Source organism: Oncorhynchus masou, chromosome 13, assembly GCF_036934945.1.
Source record: "Oncorhynchus masou masou isolate Uvic2021 chromosome 13, UVic_Omas_1.1, whole genome shotgun sequence".
NCBI lineage: Eukaryota > Metazoa > Chordata > Actinopteri > Salmoniformes > Salmonidae > Oncorhynchus > Oncorhynchus masou.
The window spans coordinates 80,684,400-80,700,780 of record NC_088224.1 but is presented as its reverse complement, the minus strand read 5'-3'; the positions used below and the strand labels follow the sequence as shown (position 1 = coordinate 80,700,780).

General features: G+C 41.2%; 1 protein-coding gene across 4 annotated transcripts; it reads left to right on the top strand.

Annotated features, from left to right (window-relative positions):
* The first annotated feature begins 7,882 nt into the window (after positions 1-7,882).
* On the top strand, positions 7,883-13,285 carry LOC135553123 (heterogeneous nuclear ribonucleoprotein R-like). 4 transcript variants are annotated; one of them, XM_064985245.1, is made up of 12 exons: positions 7,883-8,071; positions 8,923-9,089; positions 9,213-9,331; positions 9,476-9,583; positions 9,701-9,814; positions 9,999-10,175; positions 10,449-10,584; positions 10,690-10,895; positions 11,052-11,204; positions 11,279-11,388; positions 11,483-12,090; positions 12,799-13,285. In XM_064985245.1, the coding sequence occupies exons 2-11, from the start codon at positions 8,927-8,929 to the stop codon at positions 12,087-12,089; spliced, it is 1,893 nt and encodes a 630-aa protein (XP_064841317.1). In that variant the 5' UTR covers positions 7,883-8,071; positions 8,923-8,926; the 3' UTR covers position 12,090; positions 12,799-13,285. The 4 variants fall into 4 exon arrangements, with proteins under 4 accessions (XP_064841317.1, XP_064841319.1, XP_064841320.1 ...); XM_064985247.1 differs by lacking the exon at positions 12,799-13,285 and having other exon boundaries at positions 11,055-11,204; positions 11,483-12,484; XM_064985248.1 differs by lacking the exon at positions 12,799-13,285 and having other exon boundaries at positions 11,486-12,484.
* Positions 13,286-16,381: the final 3,096 nt, after the last annotated feature.

Sequence of the window (16,381 nt, the reverse complement as noted above, 5' to 3'; positions counted from 1 at the left end):
TTTATTGAACTGTTTTGGGACAAATTAGCAAAACAATAAACTGATTATCACTACCCTTAAAGATCGACTGCCAACAAAAATAAACCAAATCCATTTGGAAAAGTTTTTTTTTTTTTTTCAAACTTAGTGCAAATTAACAGTAACATAACATTTATCACAATATAAAGTACTTACCTTCTCCAACTTCTCCCTGAAGTCATATTCCACAATTTCTTTCAGTTCTGGCACAAGAGGTTTTAGGCCAGACACTTGCCTGTACAGCTTCTCTGAAAAAATGTGTCTCTACACCCTCATGTACCAGACAGACAGCAATCATGCGGCCCACCTGCTTGTATACGTCATCATAGAGTGCTGTCACACAGAAGACAAACAGTAAACAAAGGACACATTACATACAAAAATTAAATGTCTTACTCAAGTCATATATATTACCATAAACAAATGTGTCTTTGTTGGTGTAAAGGTGTAACTCACCTTGAGAGTTGCAAGAAAGGCATGTTTGTCAATCAGGCCCCTCATATTGCAGAGGAATGGATGGCACTCATTAGCAGCTGGAGAAATTATCGAGGGACCACCCTCATCAGCTGCCTCTTTTCCATCAGCATCCCTAAAAACCATGTCTATTTTTGCCTCCGGATTAAAGCGGGCTTTCTTAAAGCCTCTCATTGCACAATCATAAACGTTGTCCCTCATGACGTTCAGTTGGTTGGCATCTCATTAACTTCAGCAGTGTTTGGAGGTCAACACTAAAAGAGACATTCAGAATAACAAAGCTCAAATACTTCCCACAATTCATCTGTAAAAACAAGACATTCAGAATAACAAAGCTCAGATACTTCCCACAATTCATCTGTAAAAACAAGACATTTCATTATTTACAGGGATGACTTACTCATGGTCATCACCAACATCAACAGAAGAGTGTGGTGAAGGTGGACGATAAGCCTCAGGGAATGGTGGAGGGGAGGCCACAGGAAGTGGTATAGGTGGAGGGGGGCCACAAGAAGTGGTGCAGAAGATGGGGTGCCACAAGTGTAGCCTCGTTTGTAGAAGTTTTCTGTAAAAGGTCATTTAAAGGCTTATACATTTCAAAAACAATAGTGAAAGCAATAAAGCTGTCCAACATAATGTGATTGCATTCTGAAAATTATTTACAGAAAAAAATGTAGCCTCATGCATCACTCACTATAGAATGTAATCAATGTGTAGGTCAAGAAGACTATATAATGTAATCAATGTGTAGGTCAAGAAGAGGTTTTAAGGATGCATGTAGCTATATTTTTTAAATAATATTTTCAATGTGCATTACATTCAACAAGCAGACAGTGTTGTTTTCTCCTCCATGGTCCATCCTAACTGGAGGGAACACCATATCTGGAGACAGCATTCACAAAGCAATCCATTACAGTACTGCTGCCATTGTTGCTGGAAGCACGGAGGAACAACAAGACGGCTGTACCCATCAATGCCACCATGTATGACTATCCTCCACCTAAATCAGAAAACAGCACTGGTTGACAGCACTCGTCCTTTACCACTTAGATGCTGCATCAGGTTCCTGCAGTATATAACAAAGCAGTAGACCAGATATTAAATTAACATCCAAAATGTGGAACAATGTTGATGAGTCAAGAGGACAGACTCTCCTGTTGTTCACACTTAGGCACAAATACTTTGTTCCAACCGTTTTTGCCTCAGTATGTCCTCAATGTAAAAGCATGTTTGTTAATTTCATGATGCAGATATTCTATCGATCACAGAAGTAGCAGAAACACAATAAAACAATTATTATCCACCTGACTGACATATTGGGCCCTTGCTTGCTAAACTGAACTGTTAGTTGTTGATGAACAATTTTACATGTACAACTTCTCACCAGTGATATTGATAATTGTGTCTATCACAAAGATACATCTACCTTATCAGTTTGTGGTTTCCATCAAGGTGCCATAACGAGTTTGGTCCAACAACACGGTATGACCTTCTATGTAGTCTCTGCGACATGGCTCTGAGGGCAGCCGCCCTCGGGTTAACACAAATTATGCTGTCACTCACTCTGCGTCTCTGCACCCGGATTCCCAATGCCCTTAATTGTGCTCAAACAGCTTCCGGTCCAAGTTTGTCGTTCCCAGCCTCCAAGTCCTTAATCTTTTCATCCAGAGCCAAGTCTGACATGTCAGAATATAATGGTACATGTGACAGATTGAAGTGTCTGGGGAAAAAAATTGTAACAATGGACAGGGATGAGGTAATGTATATCATCATAGTCATTTTAAAGTCATGTCTTGATTGTAGTCATTCTAAATTGTTTGATTGGTAAGAAACTGGAAACCATGCATCTAAAATCTGTAGTTTATAGCATTTCGCCCATGAACAACTGACCTTAGACGACATTTGAGTGTTGATTGGAACACATGTTGAATATTTGAGACATCTGAGACACACTGAAAGCACACGACATCAGAAACCTCAGTTGCTCTTGAGTGATGTTACAACAAGATGCACCTCTAGCTCCTCTCCAAGTCCGAGGAGCCTGATAACCGGAACTGGCTGTAACAATAACACTGTGTTTAGGTTGCTTAATGTATTGTCACACCGCCCGTCCCCTCATTCCAAAAACACTTAAAAATTATAGTAACTGTCACAAATTGTGGCCAAATAATGTTTTTATAATATTGGATTTTAAAGCCAAGACATAAATAGAAATGTTGACCAAGAACAAATACAACGGGCAGCAGGAGAAGGAAGAGTGAAAGAAACAACAGTAAACCCCCCCCACTATTATGCTGCTTACCATGTTGTGCATGCCAGCCAGACGAAAGAATCTCCTGAATGAACTGAGATACTTGATCAATTGGATCATCTGCTGAAGCATCATTGATCAGCCTCCCTTAGCCCAGGCTCCTCTGCATGGTTTCCATTCTGCAAGATGACAGTTTTGTGAAAATAGAGAACATAGGACTGCGATTCCTGTTAAAACAGTGCCATAGTACTAACGTTAACGTTTCTTCCTCTGAAGTTGTTACATTCTGCATCGTAGGCTTAGATGAAATATACAAATTTCAAAGGGTTTTCAAATGGTGGAACAAACTCCCTCACGACGCCAGGACAGCGGAGTCAATCACCACCTTCCGGAGACACCTGAAACCCCACCTCTTTAAGGAATACCTAGGATAGGATAAAGTAATCCTTCTCACCCCCCCCCCCCTTAAATGATTTAGATGCACTATTGTAAAGTGGCTGTTCCACTGGATGTCATAAGGTGAATTCACCAATTTGTAAGTCGCTCTGGATAAGAGCGTCTGCCAAATGACTTAAATGTAAATGTAAATGTAAAAGTAATATCTGTGCTGTTGGAAAGCTGGTATGTTGTAGATATTAGTAATGTTTTTAGAGGGTTGTCTTAAGTCAAATGAGCTTTATGTGAGTTTTGTAAATGTTTTCATGCTAATCGCGAGCTAGCACGGCTAAGTGGCATTGCAATTATAGCTAGCCAGCCTGAAAATACAAAAAATGCCTAAAAATACAAAAACATGTTTCACGTCAGTCCTCCTCAACAATAAATCACCTTTACGTAGCTAGCAGGGCTGTAAAAATGTTACAAGACTGCGCCGTTCACTGCGGCAATGGCCCGGGGTGTGCGGATCAACTTTATGATTAATGGTATTTAAAAAATAATCAACCTTGTTAACGTGGACTCAAGGGCATCAAGTCCAGGATTATCAGAGAGCAGTAGCCAAATGCAGTCGTTTAGGGTCTGTTTGCAGTGGATAAGGAAGTTCCTTCTCGCCATCTTCAATTGACGTGTTGTTGCATCAAATTGACTGTACACTGATTATTGAAACCTGGTTGAAAGAAGGAGCTAGGGAAATTGGCTATTAAAATTAGCATACTAAGGAACTCGTTAAATTAGCGTGTGTAGGTGTATATTTAGCAGCTGTAGGCGTTAACTTGACGTGTGCAGGACCGATTGCTTAGCACATGTTGAACCACCTGCAAGCACATTTGCACACGCTTATTTGATGAGTGTAGGCGATCAATTAAAACTTCTTAGGGCTGAGATCCCGTTAACGGGATCGATATGACAACAGCCAGTGAAAGTGCAGGGCGCCAAATTCAAAACAACAGAAATCTCATAATTAAAATTCTTCAAACATACAAGTATTTTATACCATTTTAAAGGTAATCTTGTTGTTAATCCCACCACAGTGTACGATTTCAAATAGGCTTTACAGCGAAAGCACCACAAACGATTATGTTAGGTCAGAGCCAAGTCACAGAAAAACACATCCATTTTTCCAGCCAAAGAGTGGAGTCACAAAAATCAGAAATAGAGATAGAATTAATCACTAACCTTTGATGATCTTCATCAGATGACACTCATAGCACTTCATGTTACAGAATACATGTATGTTTTGTTTGATAAAGTTCATATTTATATTTAAAAAAATCTCAGTATACATTGGCGCGTTATGTTCAGTAGTTCCAAAAACATCTGGTGATTTTGAAGAGAGCCACATAAATTTACAGAAATAATCATTATAAATACAAGTGTTATACATGGAAATATAGATAAACTTCTCCTTAATGCAACCTCTGTGTCAGATTTCAAAAAAGTTTTACGGAAAAGCAAACCATGCAATAATATGAGTACAGCGCTCAGAGACCCAACAAGCCAAGAAGATATCCGCCATATTGTGCAGTCAACAGAAGTCAGAAATAACATTATAAATATTCACTTACCTTTGATGATCTTCATCAGAATGCACTCCCAGGAATCCCAGTTCCACAATAAATGTTTGATTTGTTCGATAATGTCCATCATTTATGTCCAAATAGCTACCTTTGTTAGCGCTTTTGGTAAACAAATCAAAACTCACGAAGCACGTTCACAAGTTGCAGACGAAATTTAAAAAGGTTCCGTTACAGTCCGTAGAAACATGTCAAACGATATATAGAATCAATCTTTAGGATGTTTTTAACATAAATCTTCAATAATGTTCCAACCGGAGAATTCCTTTGTCTTCAGAAAAACAAAATGGAACGGGAGATACCTGTCATGTGAATTCGCATGACCAGCTCATGGCTGGTCACGCGCAGTAGAAGCCTCAAATAAGTTTCTAAAGACGGTTGACATCTAGTAGAAGCCTTAGGAAGTGCAACATGACCAATATCCCACTGTGTCTTCAATAGTGGCTAAGTTGAAAATCGACCCAACCTCAGATTTCCCACTTCCTGTCTGGATTTATTCTCAGGTTTTTGCCTGCCATATGAGTTCTGTTATACTCACAGACATCATTCAAACAGTTTTAGAAACTTCAGAGTGTTTTCTATCCACATATACAAACAATTTGCATATATTAGCAACTGGGACTGAGGAGCAGGCAGTTTACTCTGGGCACCTTATTCATCCAAGCTACTCAATACTGCCCCCAGCCATAAGAAGTCATTTAACGTGTGAATATGTTCATTTAGCATCTGCACCTGTTTACTTTACACACGTAGCATTTAAAATATCATGTTTTGACTACATGCTTTAAGACCCAAGCGGCGTTCCATACTCCTGGGCCTGGGTGATTCTCACCTAGGGGTTTCATTTGGAGTATCGTGGATGCTTTGGATGAAGTGGCGTCAGTGAGTCGAGCTGGTCTTATTCTGATGTATGTCCGTGGAACAGAAGAAGCGTGCTTTGCGCCTCAAAACTATTTTTTGAATGTTTTCATTATGGATTACCTGTCACGACTTCTGCCAAAGTCGTTGCCTCTCCTTGTTTGGGCGGTGCTCGGCGGTCGACGTCACCGGCCTTCTAGCCATCATTGATCCATTTTTCATTTTCCATTGGTTTTGTCTTGTCTTCCCACACACCTGTTTTCAATCCCATTCATTACCTGTTGTGTATTTAACCCTCTGTTTCCCCTCATGTCTTTGTCAGAGATTGTTTTATGTCAAGTGTTGTTTTATGTTGTATAGGTGCGCGACGGGTCTCCGTACCCATGTTCGTTTATGTATGTACGTATTTAGTGTTTGGAGCATGTTAAGTGGACTTATATTAAAAGACTCAATTTACACTCCGTTTGACTCTCCTGCGCCTGACTTCCCTGCCACCTATACACACGACTCTGACATTACCGAAGCAGGGTGCCTGTCAGAGGGGTTATCTCTGGGGTTTTTATATTTTTTTTAACCTTTATTTAACCAGGTAGGCCAGTTGAGAACAAGTTCTCATTTACAACTGCGAACAGGCCAAGATAAAGCAAAGACCGAGGTAAAGCCAGTTTCAGGATGGATATTTGACGGATATTCGCCTGTAGTTTTCCTTGCGGCCACCAACAGCAGTTAGGGACCGTCTACATAGTGACAAATCAAATTTTTCAAATTTCAATTGCTCTTTAACCATTACTCCTAAAACTTTCAAAACTGGTTGTAGCTAACCCGATAGCTTAGACACACATTGCACACACTTTTTTTGTTGATTTACATCTCACACTATTTTAAATTATTTATTTACATTTTTGAATTTCAATTGCTCATTGGTCATGTGATCTACTGGTTCAGAATGTCCACTGACTACCCTTCTATATTGCACACCCGTTAGTTTATCCATTTTCATCTCACAAGATTTGACATATTTCTATAGCTCCTTGGTCATGTGACCTACTGACTTCACACCCTTTAGGTTGTCCATTTTCAATTCACATGATTTTACATACAGTGAGGGAAATAAGTATTTGATCCCCTGCTGATTTTGTACGTTTGCCCACTGACAAAGAAATGTATTTGTCTATAATTTTAATGGTAGGTTTATTTGAACAGTGAGAGACAGAATATCAACAAAAAATCCAGAAAATGTTATAAATTGATTTGCATTTTAATGGGGGAAATGGTTATGGTTATTATGGTTACATAATGTCTCTAGAGGCACCTGTTAAGCCAGGTGAGGTCACAGCATGTGAGGGGGGTGGAACAAAAAGGGCTATCTAAGGCATGTTGGGCAGGGCTGGGGGCTCTACAGTGAAATAAGACAATAATCACTAACCAAAATTGTATTTTATTTCACCTTTATTTAACCAGGTAGGCTAGTTGAGAACAAGTTCTCATTTGCAACTCCGACCTGGCCAAGCTAAAGCAATGCAGTTCGACACATACAACAACACAGAGTTACACATGGAATAAAAAAACATAGTCAATAATACAGTAAAAAAATCTATATACAGCATGAGGTAGGATAAGAGAGGTAAGGCAATAAATAGGCCATGGTGGCGAAGTAATTACAATATAGCAATTAAACACTGGAATGTTAGGATGTACAGAAGATGAATGTGCATGTAGAGATATTGGGATGCAAAGGGCAAGATAAATAAATACAGTATGGGGATAAGGTAGAAAACAGCAATTGACAAGGCATATTGACATTAGGGAGAGGCATGTGTAAGCCGAGTGATCATAGGGTCCAATGAGCAGCACTAGATGAGTCAGGGAGCCAGGGTTGCACATTCAAGTGGATGCAAATGTTATACCTGAGGAAGTAGGTGAAGTGATTGGTGTACTTTTTTTACAAGTCTCTCCCTTCTCATGTTAAACTAGGCTTTATGATATACCCTGTAATAGCTTTTGTGCATAATCCCCTCCAGTGTTATAAATGCAAAAGATGTGGGCATGTATCAAGTGTTTGCAGACGGAAATTATATCATATACCAGTTGAGGTTATATGCTGCAACTGTGGTCGCGAATATGCGCCCGAGTTCACGGATTGCCCTGATTTTCTTTCCCCTTTCATATTTTATTTCACAAAGTGTAATGGATTTACACTCCAGTCCAGTTTGTGGCGGTAATGCAGCTTTTAGTTGCCAACTGCCATTTTAGAAGTCACAGAAGAAGAAGAAGTCTTATTTTCGTGGACAGATTTTCGGCAGAGTAAATCAATGGAGTAATGCAAATGATACTTTAGTTCCTCTCGTTTCGCGACTTCCGCTGCGCTGAAACATATTAATATTTTCCATATTGGATAAATATTTTGATTAATTGCTGCAAAATATATTTTACGATATTCTTATTTTCCTGGAAAAGATAGGTAAGTGTTTGCTAACTGTTAATTGTTCACCTTCTTTGGCCGGTGGTTTATTTGATTTCTGTAAAGGTGTCCAGCAAGCTAACAAGGCCTTGGTTGTTACTAGCTGGCTAACGTTAGCACTGGTAGCTAGCTATTTGCTTCACTACGCGTATGAACCTTGATACTAGGTTTTATATATTTTAAATGTTGTATTTCTATCGTTAAAGCGATTATTTATAGCTGGATGTAAAAGTTACAAATTGTGACAATCCAGTCAGCTTTAACTCGGTAGCTAACGTTAGGGGGCGGGACGGTGCTTAGCCGGAGACTTAACTAAGAAATGCACACCTCCCATCCAAGCTAGCTTCAACTCACAACGTTTTAGTTTGCTTGACCACAGATGTAATGTTGGCTTGACTAGTTCGCTAGCTAGCTTGCCACCAATATAAACGTAGGATTCACTTGTCTCCATGTATTTTATATTTGACCTCATGGTTGTCTGCATTGAAATTAACGAGTTAGCTTTTCTGATGCAGTTACATATTTAGCCAACGTTACCATCGGAAAGAAACGTTATAGATCGTTATAGAAGATACCAACTCCTACCTTTACGCTTCTTTACACTGAGCAGCAGCGTAAACAAGCGTAACGGTAGGGTCTTTAGCATCATGCTAACCTTTTACAGTCCTTTGGAGGTTTTTGCTCAATGGGAGTAACTATTGCAACAGGGCATCATTTGCAAATATACATGTTAGAGAAGGGAACGTTTTTGTTCCCTACAAGTTGCTAGTGTCCAATATATTTGGGTTTTAGATTAGAATGTCAAACTGAAATCGTGTTTTTATCTGAACTATTTTTCCCCTTTTTCTCAGGAGAATGGCTGCTGCCGAGGTGAACAGTAGTTCTGCTCCGGTGATGGAGGAAAAGGAGCCTATAGAAGTCACCACCGAAGGCGAGCACACAGAGAACTACCAGACACTAATTGATGCCGGACTGCCGCAGAAAGTGGCTGACAGTCTCAACAAAATATTCTCTACTGGTGGGGCATCCGTCATACAATGGCTGAGTAATCTATTTTCCAAAGAAACATGGTGTTGCTCAAGAATGCATGAAGTGGATAAAGGCCAGATTGTAATAGTACAAATCTGTCTTGTACCAACAGGGTTGCTGGCATACGCTGACCTAGATGAGAGGGCCATCGATGCTCTGCGGGCGTTCAATGAAGTGGGAGCGTTGTCTGTACTGTCGCAGTTCAAAGAAAGTGACCTGACCCATGTCCAGGTGAGTGTGACCGGAATGAAAGAGAAGTCAGTTTAGATGATTGCATTCAAATGAGTCTAAGAAGTTGACATTGAGGGGTTTATAATTTTTACTCTGATCATAACACCAATACATGAATCAACTCTGCTGTGGTTTGCTTTCCAGAACAAAAGTGCTTTTCTTTGTGCAGCTATGAAGACATACAGACAGAGGGAAAAGCAAGGAAGTAAAGTTCAGGAATCCTCTAAGGGTCCTGCTGAGTCCAAGATCAAGGTAAAATGCAGGTGTTTGAACATTCATTCAGTGGGTCAATAGAACCTGCTGTGTGTGTGAACCTGCTCAGGTTGTGTAGTTCTGTTGTGGTTATGCTGTTGTCGACGTGTTCTGCAGGCTCTGTTGGCGCGGACAGGATACACCCTGGACGTCACCACCGGACAGAGGAAATACGGAGGGCCCCCACCAGAGGAAGTGTTTAAAGGAGCACAGCCTGGGATTGGAACTGAGGTAAAGCTGCTGGAGATGCTCGGTTTTCAAGTAACACTATTTGAAAGGTTTATGGTCATCACGGCAAAGCTGTTAACTGATATAGAGTAGAGAGATGAATGTCAATTGAGAAGTTTATAGCAATACCACAGCATTCTTCCCCGATCACACTGGAACCCTCATTCAGGCGGTTTTCTGCCTTTAGGTGTTTGTGGGAAAGATCCCCAGAGACCTGTATGAAGATGAGCTGGTGCCTCTGTTTGAGAAGGCGGGCCCAATCTGGGATCTGAGGTTAATGATGGACCCCCTGTCGGGTCAGAACCGGGGCTACGCCTTCATCAACTTCTGCAGCAAGGATGCAGCAGCTGAGGCGGTGAAACTTGTAAGTCCTTGCAGTCAGACATGGTCTTAGTTTACCTTCTAAGAACCAAAGGGCTGATTTCCCAGACCCAGATTAAGCCTGGTCCTAGTTTTGAAAACCACTTTCAATAGGGTATCTTCATTGAATGTGCTTTTTAGTCTAGGGCCAAGTTTAATCTGTGTATCGAAACCGGCCCAAGATGTGATGCATATTTAATTTTGGAGGGGTCGTCGGCCAGCCTCCTGCTACCTTATCAACCCTACAAAGCCATCTTTCCTCTATTCTTGTTTTCAGTGTGACAACTATGAAATCCGGTCTAGGAAACACCTTGGAGTGTGTGTATCTGTAGCGAACAACCGCCTGTTTGTCGGCTCAATCCCAAAGAACAAGACCAGAGAGAGCATATTGGATGACTTCAGCAAAGTCACAGGTCAGTGAAAGTGCAGACATCCTGATTTGGTTAACTTGGCTTTATGTTCTGTGGGTAATCATTGGTCAGATATCAGTGATGTCACTCTCGTTCTTGTTCCTCCAGAGGGGCTTCAGGAAGTGATCCTCTACCACCAGCCGGATGACAAGGAGACGAACCGTGGCTTCTGTTTCCTGGAGTATGAGGACCACAAGTCTGCAGCCCAGGCACGCCGCTGCCTCATGAGTGGCAAGGTGATGGTGTGGGGGAACCCGGTCACTGTGGAGTGGGCCAACCCAGTCACTGAGCGTGACACGGATGTCATGGCCAATGTGAGTCATCTCTCACTTTCTCTGTCCATTTCTCGCTTCCGCCCCATCTTGTTTGTTTTACTTCAACACATGAACAACCCCCCCCCAAATGTGTTCCATGTCTGATTTTTATTTATACTTCTCTAAACGGAGATCAACTTTGTCTGTGTGAGTCAGCAGGCGAAGGTCTTGTTTGTCAGGAAGCTTGCCACCTCAGTCACAGAGGAGCTGCTAGTGAAGACATTCTCTGCCTTTGGCAAACTGGAGCGGGTGTATAAGCTCAAAGACTACGCCTTTGTCCACTTTGAGGACAGGGACGCCGCTGTGAAGGTGGGTTACCCCCAGTAAAAAATTTTTTTTTATCATTCTTCGGATATCTGATAAATGTTTTCTGTTTTTCTCAGGCAATGGTAGATATGAATGGAAAGGAGCTGGGGGGAGAGGCGATTGAAATAAGAATAGCAAAGAAGAAGAAGGCGCGAAAGACTCAGCGCCAGACCACCAGAAACCCAGGGTGAGGCCACAGAGACTGGTATTGACTTAAATCTGATTTAGTAGATCACCCATCATGGGATTACATTGAAAGTTATGTTTTTCCTGTTTTTCAGCAGGAATGACGATTACAACCAGCCACCGCCACGCATGCCTCCACCAGATAGGGGAAGGGGCCGTGGTCACCGCGGAGGCTACGCCTCCTACCCTCCAGACTACCACAGCTACGATGACCGCTACGGCTATGACTATCATGACCCCTGCAGGGGTTACGAGGACCCCTACTACGGTTACGAGGACCCCTACTACGGTTACGAGGACCCCTACTACGGTTACGAGGACCCCTACTACGGTTACGAGGACCCCTACTACGGTTACGAGGATGTGTACAGCGAGAAAGGCCGTGGCAGCAGGGGAGTTCCGCCTCCTCCTAGGGCCCGTGGAACACCACCCACACAGGGCCGAGGGGGCTATGTGCAGAGGGGGCCACCCATCAGAGGGCCCAGGGGTGGCAGAGGGGGCCGTGGGGGACTCTTTCAGCCACAGAGGGCCCACAGTACCCGAGGAGCCAGGGGGAACCGTGGGGGCAATGTGGGCGGGAAAAGGAAGGCAGACGTCTTCAACCAGCCTGACTCAAAGCGCCGGCAGACCAACAAGCAGAACTGGGGGTCCCAGCTCATCATCCAGCAGCAAGGCGGCGACTATTCTGATAACTATGGTTAAGGTAATGACACCCTGGAGTTTCACAGGGTTATTATAGGCATTGGTGGAAGTAGACACATGAAAAAGGTATTTGACAACAACAAAAAAGTTTAGCAATTTTTGAATGTCTTTTTAATCTTCATCTCTTACAAAAAATAATGAATTGTCTGGAATTGCATTTTGAAATGTGAATGTAACCAATTTACTGAATAATTACTTGTAGTTACATGGGACGTATGTTTTAACACATCACTTATACCTAAAAGTGTAGGTCTAGCGTTTTTCTGGAGGTAGATAAATTGTTTTTTTTTTTTAAATGTATATTATTATACCTTTTTGGTTTCTTTGGGAAGCCATAGCAGTTTGTTCTCTTTTGTATTTATACATATTTTTCAATTAAACTCAGTTGAGCATCATTCAATTGCCAGTCTATTCCTCACCTTACCTAAAATATCACATTTGGAATACTATTTTCTCTACTTTTCGCTCAAGGAATAAATCAAGAGACCAAATTAAATTGTAGAATACCAAAAGACTCCATGGCAGAGCGCACAAACAATATTTGAATGATTGAATATTTTATTTGAACCCTTTTTCTTTTCCAGGAACTCCTTGACTTTTTGAGAAGTCTTTTTGCAGTCTTTCCATAGAGAAATGCTAAGAGCAAACACCTTTGGTTCAATGACATCACCATTTTGTTTGTTTTGTCCTTCTATTCCAATTTACACAGGTGGTGAGGTGAGAGCGACAGCGCTTGAGTGAGAAACAAACTCACCCTGAACTTTGTTCCTTACAAAAGGGTGAGCTATTACTAGTAGTGTCTAGCCCAAACCGTGCTGAATCTACAGATTATTTTGTGAGAAGACCGATTTCCAAGATGTCTCCTGGTCTGCCAAACACTGCTGTAGCTCTGCGCCACCTTCCCTGCCGATGCGGTGGATTGAGACGCGGCCCATGCAAACAAATGTCTCGTTTCAACTAATGGATTTGAATGGTCATTTTGTTTATTTGATTTATTATGCTAATTCCAGAGCAATTTGCTTGCCTTGCATATGCCATTCAATGTCTTCTCGTCGACTATTAGGATAAAGATTTGAGACATGTCACCAAAAATCACCAGTGATCAAGCTCCACTGCATATTTCTGGTCTTTTTTCCATGCAAGTCAAGAAGATGACAATAAAATAAATCCCGTGAAGGGGCCCGGCTTACAAAGTGGAGGCCAACGTCTAGACTAATCTCTTGTGGACAGATGAAATGGTGACAATCTGTCAAGGCTCATATATAATTATGAGCAGCAGTAGTTCCTGGTTTTGGGTTTTCGTCATTGATTTAAGTGGGACAAATCAGGTTTGGGTGACGGCAGTGTAAGAACTGGTGCGAGGAATTTAAGCATGTTTGCGGATAAACGGTTACCACATCCACAAAGTCAACTGTCTATTTCGTAAAAATTAATATAAACAAGTGTACGTCTTAATCATGTTAGGACACTAGGCATTACATTTCTGTAAAACCAATTCAGTGTGGCTAGTGTCAGTCTATTCCTTCACTCAGGGGACCCCTGTCAACAATGAAGGTCCTATCCAAATTAATTAAACCTCAGTGACATGAATTACTTCGACTTCCCCTCACACTAAAGACACAGTATGGCTACCTTCCTCTTTAGTACTAGGCCATACATAGTCCTTTTAAGTGACGTTGTAAAAAGGCTATCTTTTCACACACTGAAGGTCCTAAGCAAGGTCAATCCATTTGACATCAATGTAAAGGACTTCCCTCACAATATGGACACAGCCTAGATGTGCCCTCCAATTTAAAGTGGCATTGTACACTGAACAAAAATATAAATGCATTATGCAACAATTTCAAAGATTTGACTGAGTTAGAGTTCATAGAAGGAAATCAGTCAATTGAAATAAATAAATTAGGGCCTTATCTATGGACTTCAGATGACTGGGTCGGGGCGCAGCCATAGGTGGGCCTGGCAGGGCATACAGTTGAAGTTGAAAGTTTACATACACTTATGTTGGAGTCATTAAAACTAGTTTTTCAACCACCCCACAAATGTCTTGTTAATTAACAAAGTATAGTTTTGGCAAGTCGGTTAGGACATCTACTTTGTGCATGACACAAGTCATTTTTCCAACAATTGTTTACAGACTATTTTGCTTATAATTCAGTGGGTCAGAAGTGTACATACAATAAGTTGACTGCCTTTAAACTGCTTGAAAATTCCCAGAAAATGTCAACGCTTTAGAAGCTTCTGATAGACTAATTGACATAATTTGAGTCAATTGAAGGTGTACCTGTGGATGTATTTCAAGGCCTACATTCAAACTCAGTGCCTCTTTGCTTGACATCATGGGAAAATCAAAAGAAATCAGCAAATAAAATTGTAGACCTCCAGAAGTCTGGTTCATCATTGGGAGCAATTTCCAAACCACGTTCATCTGTACAAACAATAGTACGCAAGTATAAACACCATGGGACCACGCAGCTGTCATACCGCTCAGGAAGGAGATGCGTTCTGTCTCCTAGAGATTAACTGGTGATTTTTGGTGTGAAATTTGCAATTCAAATCCCAGAACAACAGCAAAGGACCTTTTTTTTTTTTTTTAACCTTTATTTAACCAGGCAAGTCAGTTAAGAACAAATTCTTATTTTCATTGACGGCCTGGGAACAGTGGGTTAACTGCCTGTTCAGGGGCAGAACAACAGATTTGTACCTTGTCAGCTCAGGGAGTTTGAACTCACAACCTTCCGGTTACTAGTCCAACGCTCTTACCACTAGGCTACCCTGCCGCCCTTGTGAAGATGTTGGAGGGAATCGGTAAAAAAGTATCTATATCCACATTAAAATTAGTCCTATATTGACATAACCTGAAAGGCTGCTCAGCAAGGAAAAAGACACTGCTCCAAAACCGCCATAAAAAAGCATTCTTAAAATAAAATGGTGATCCTAAAACAGGGAATTTTTACTAGGATTGAATGTCAGGAATTGCAAAAAACTACGTTTAAATGTATTTGGCTAAGCTGTATGTAAAACTTCCGACTTCAACTGTAGGTCCACCCACTGGGAAGCCAGGCCCAGCCAATCAAGATGATTTTTTTTCCCCCACAAAAGGGCTTTCTTCCAGACAGAAATACTCCTGAGCACCCCCTCAGACGGTCCTGCAGGTGAAGAAGCCAGATGTGGAGGTCCTGGGTTGGCGGGGTTATATGTTGTCTGTGGTTGTGAGGCCGGTTAGATGTACTACCAAATTCTCTAAAACGATGTTGAAGGGGGCTTATGGTAGAGAAGTTAAATTTAAATTCTCTGGCAACTGCTGTTTGATATTCCGGCAGTCAGCATGCCAATTGCAAGCTCCCTCGAAACTTGACAAATCTGGCATTGTGTCGTGTGACAAAACTACACATTTAAGAGTGGCCTTTTATTGTCCTCAGCACAAGGTACACCTTTGTAATGAACATGCTGTTTTAATCAGCTTATTGATATGGTGAAAGAATTACCATGGCAAAGGAGAAATGCTCACTAACAGGGTTGTAAACAAATATGTGCACGAAATTTGAGAGACATGAGCTTTTTGTGCTTATGGAACGTTTCTGGAATATTTTATTTCAGCACGTTACAAATTGTGTTTATATTTTTGTTCCGTATTAAAAGGCTGTCATTTCAGTTTTTAGCACAAATGAATGGGAAACTACTAGCTCTGTATAATATCAAAGCCTATAGCCAGGTAATTTGACCTGGAGGTTAATCTAATCCATGTGATGTGGTATAGCCTAGCTAGCTGCAGAAGCTGTGGTCTAATAGCACTCAACTCCCAATCACCAGATAGTCATTATCACTTCAAACCTCTCAGTACTGGGCCTATCAATCTGATCTGGTGGTGAGTGCCTGTCTTCGTTTCTGCATCGGTGTGATACTTGGATATGTTCATATACAATGATAATGTAATTATTATATAATTATCTTTTCCTTGTTTTAATGAGACCATGATTCTCTATAAAACATGCATAAAGGAGGCTACATCATTAGCATGGACTGCTGGAGTACCCACATGCTATCCTTGGGACATCCCAACCTCATTGTGGAAAGTGGAATTTTCAGATGGTTTAGGTAAGGATTATTGTTAGGGTAGGGATGTCAAGGATCCTGAATACCACTGACAATATTACAACATGGCTGCTTTTACTCTGAACATCTGATTTATCAGCAAAAAAGTAAACATTACTTTAAATGAGTCCTGTCTTGAGTTGTTGGCACCAGCCAGATGTCATAGTGTATAGTGGTCAGCAGAGGGCGCCAGAAGA

Coding starts and splice junctions, on each gene's coding strand:
- LOC135553123 (XM_064985245.1), top strand. CDS start 8,927: ATGGCTGCTGCCGAGGTGAACAGTAGTTCTGCTCCGGTGATGGAGGAA. Junction 9,090..9,212: donor CAACAAAATATTCTCTACTG/GTGGGGCATCCG, acceptor TTGTACCAACAG/GGTTGCTGGCATACGCTGAC. Junction 11,389..11,482: donor CAGACCACCAGAAACCCAGG/GTGAGGCCACAG, acceptor CCTGTTTTTCAG/CAGGAATGACGATTACAACC.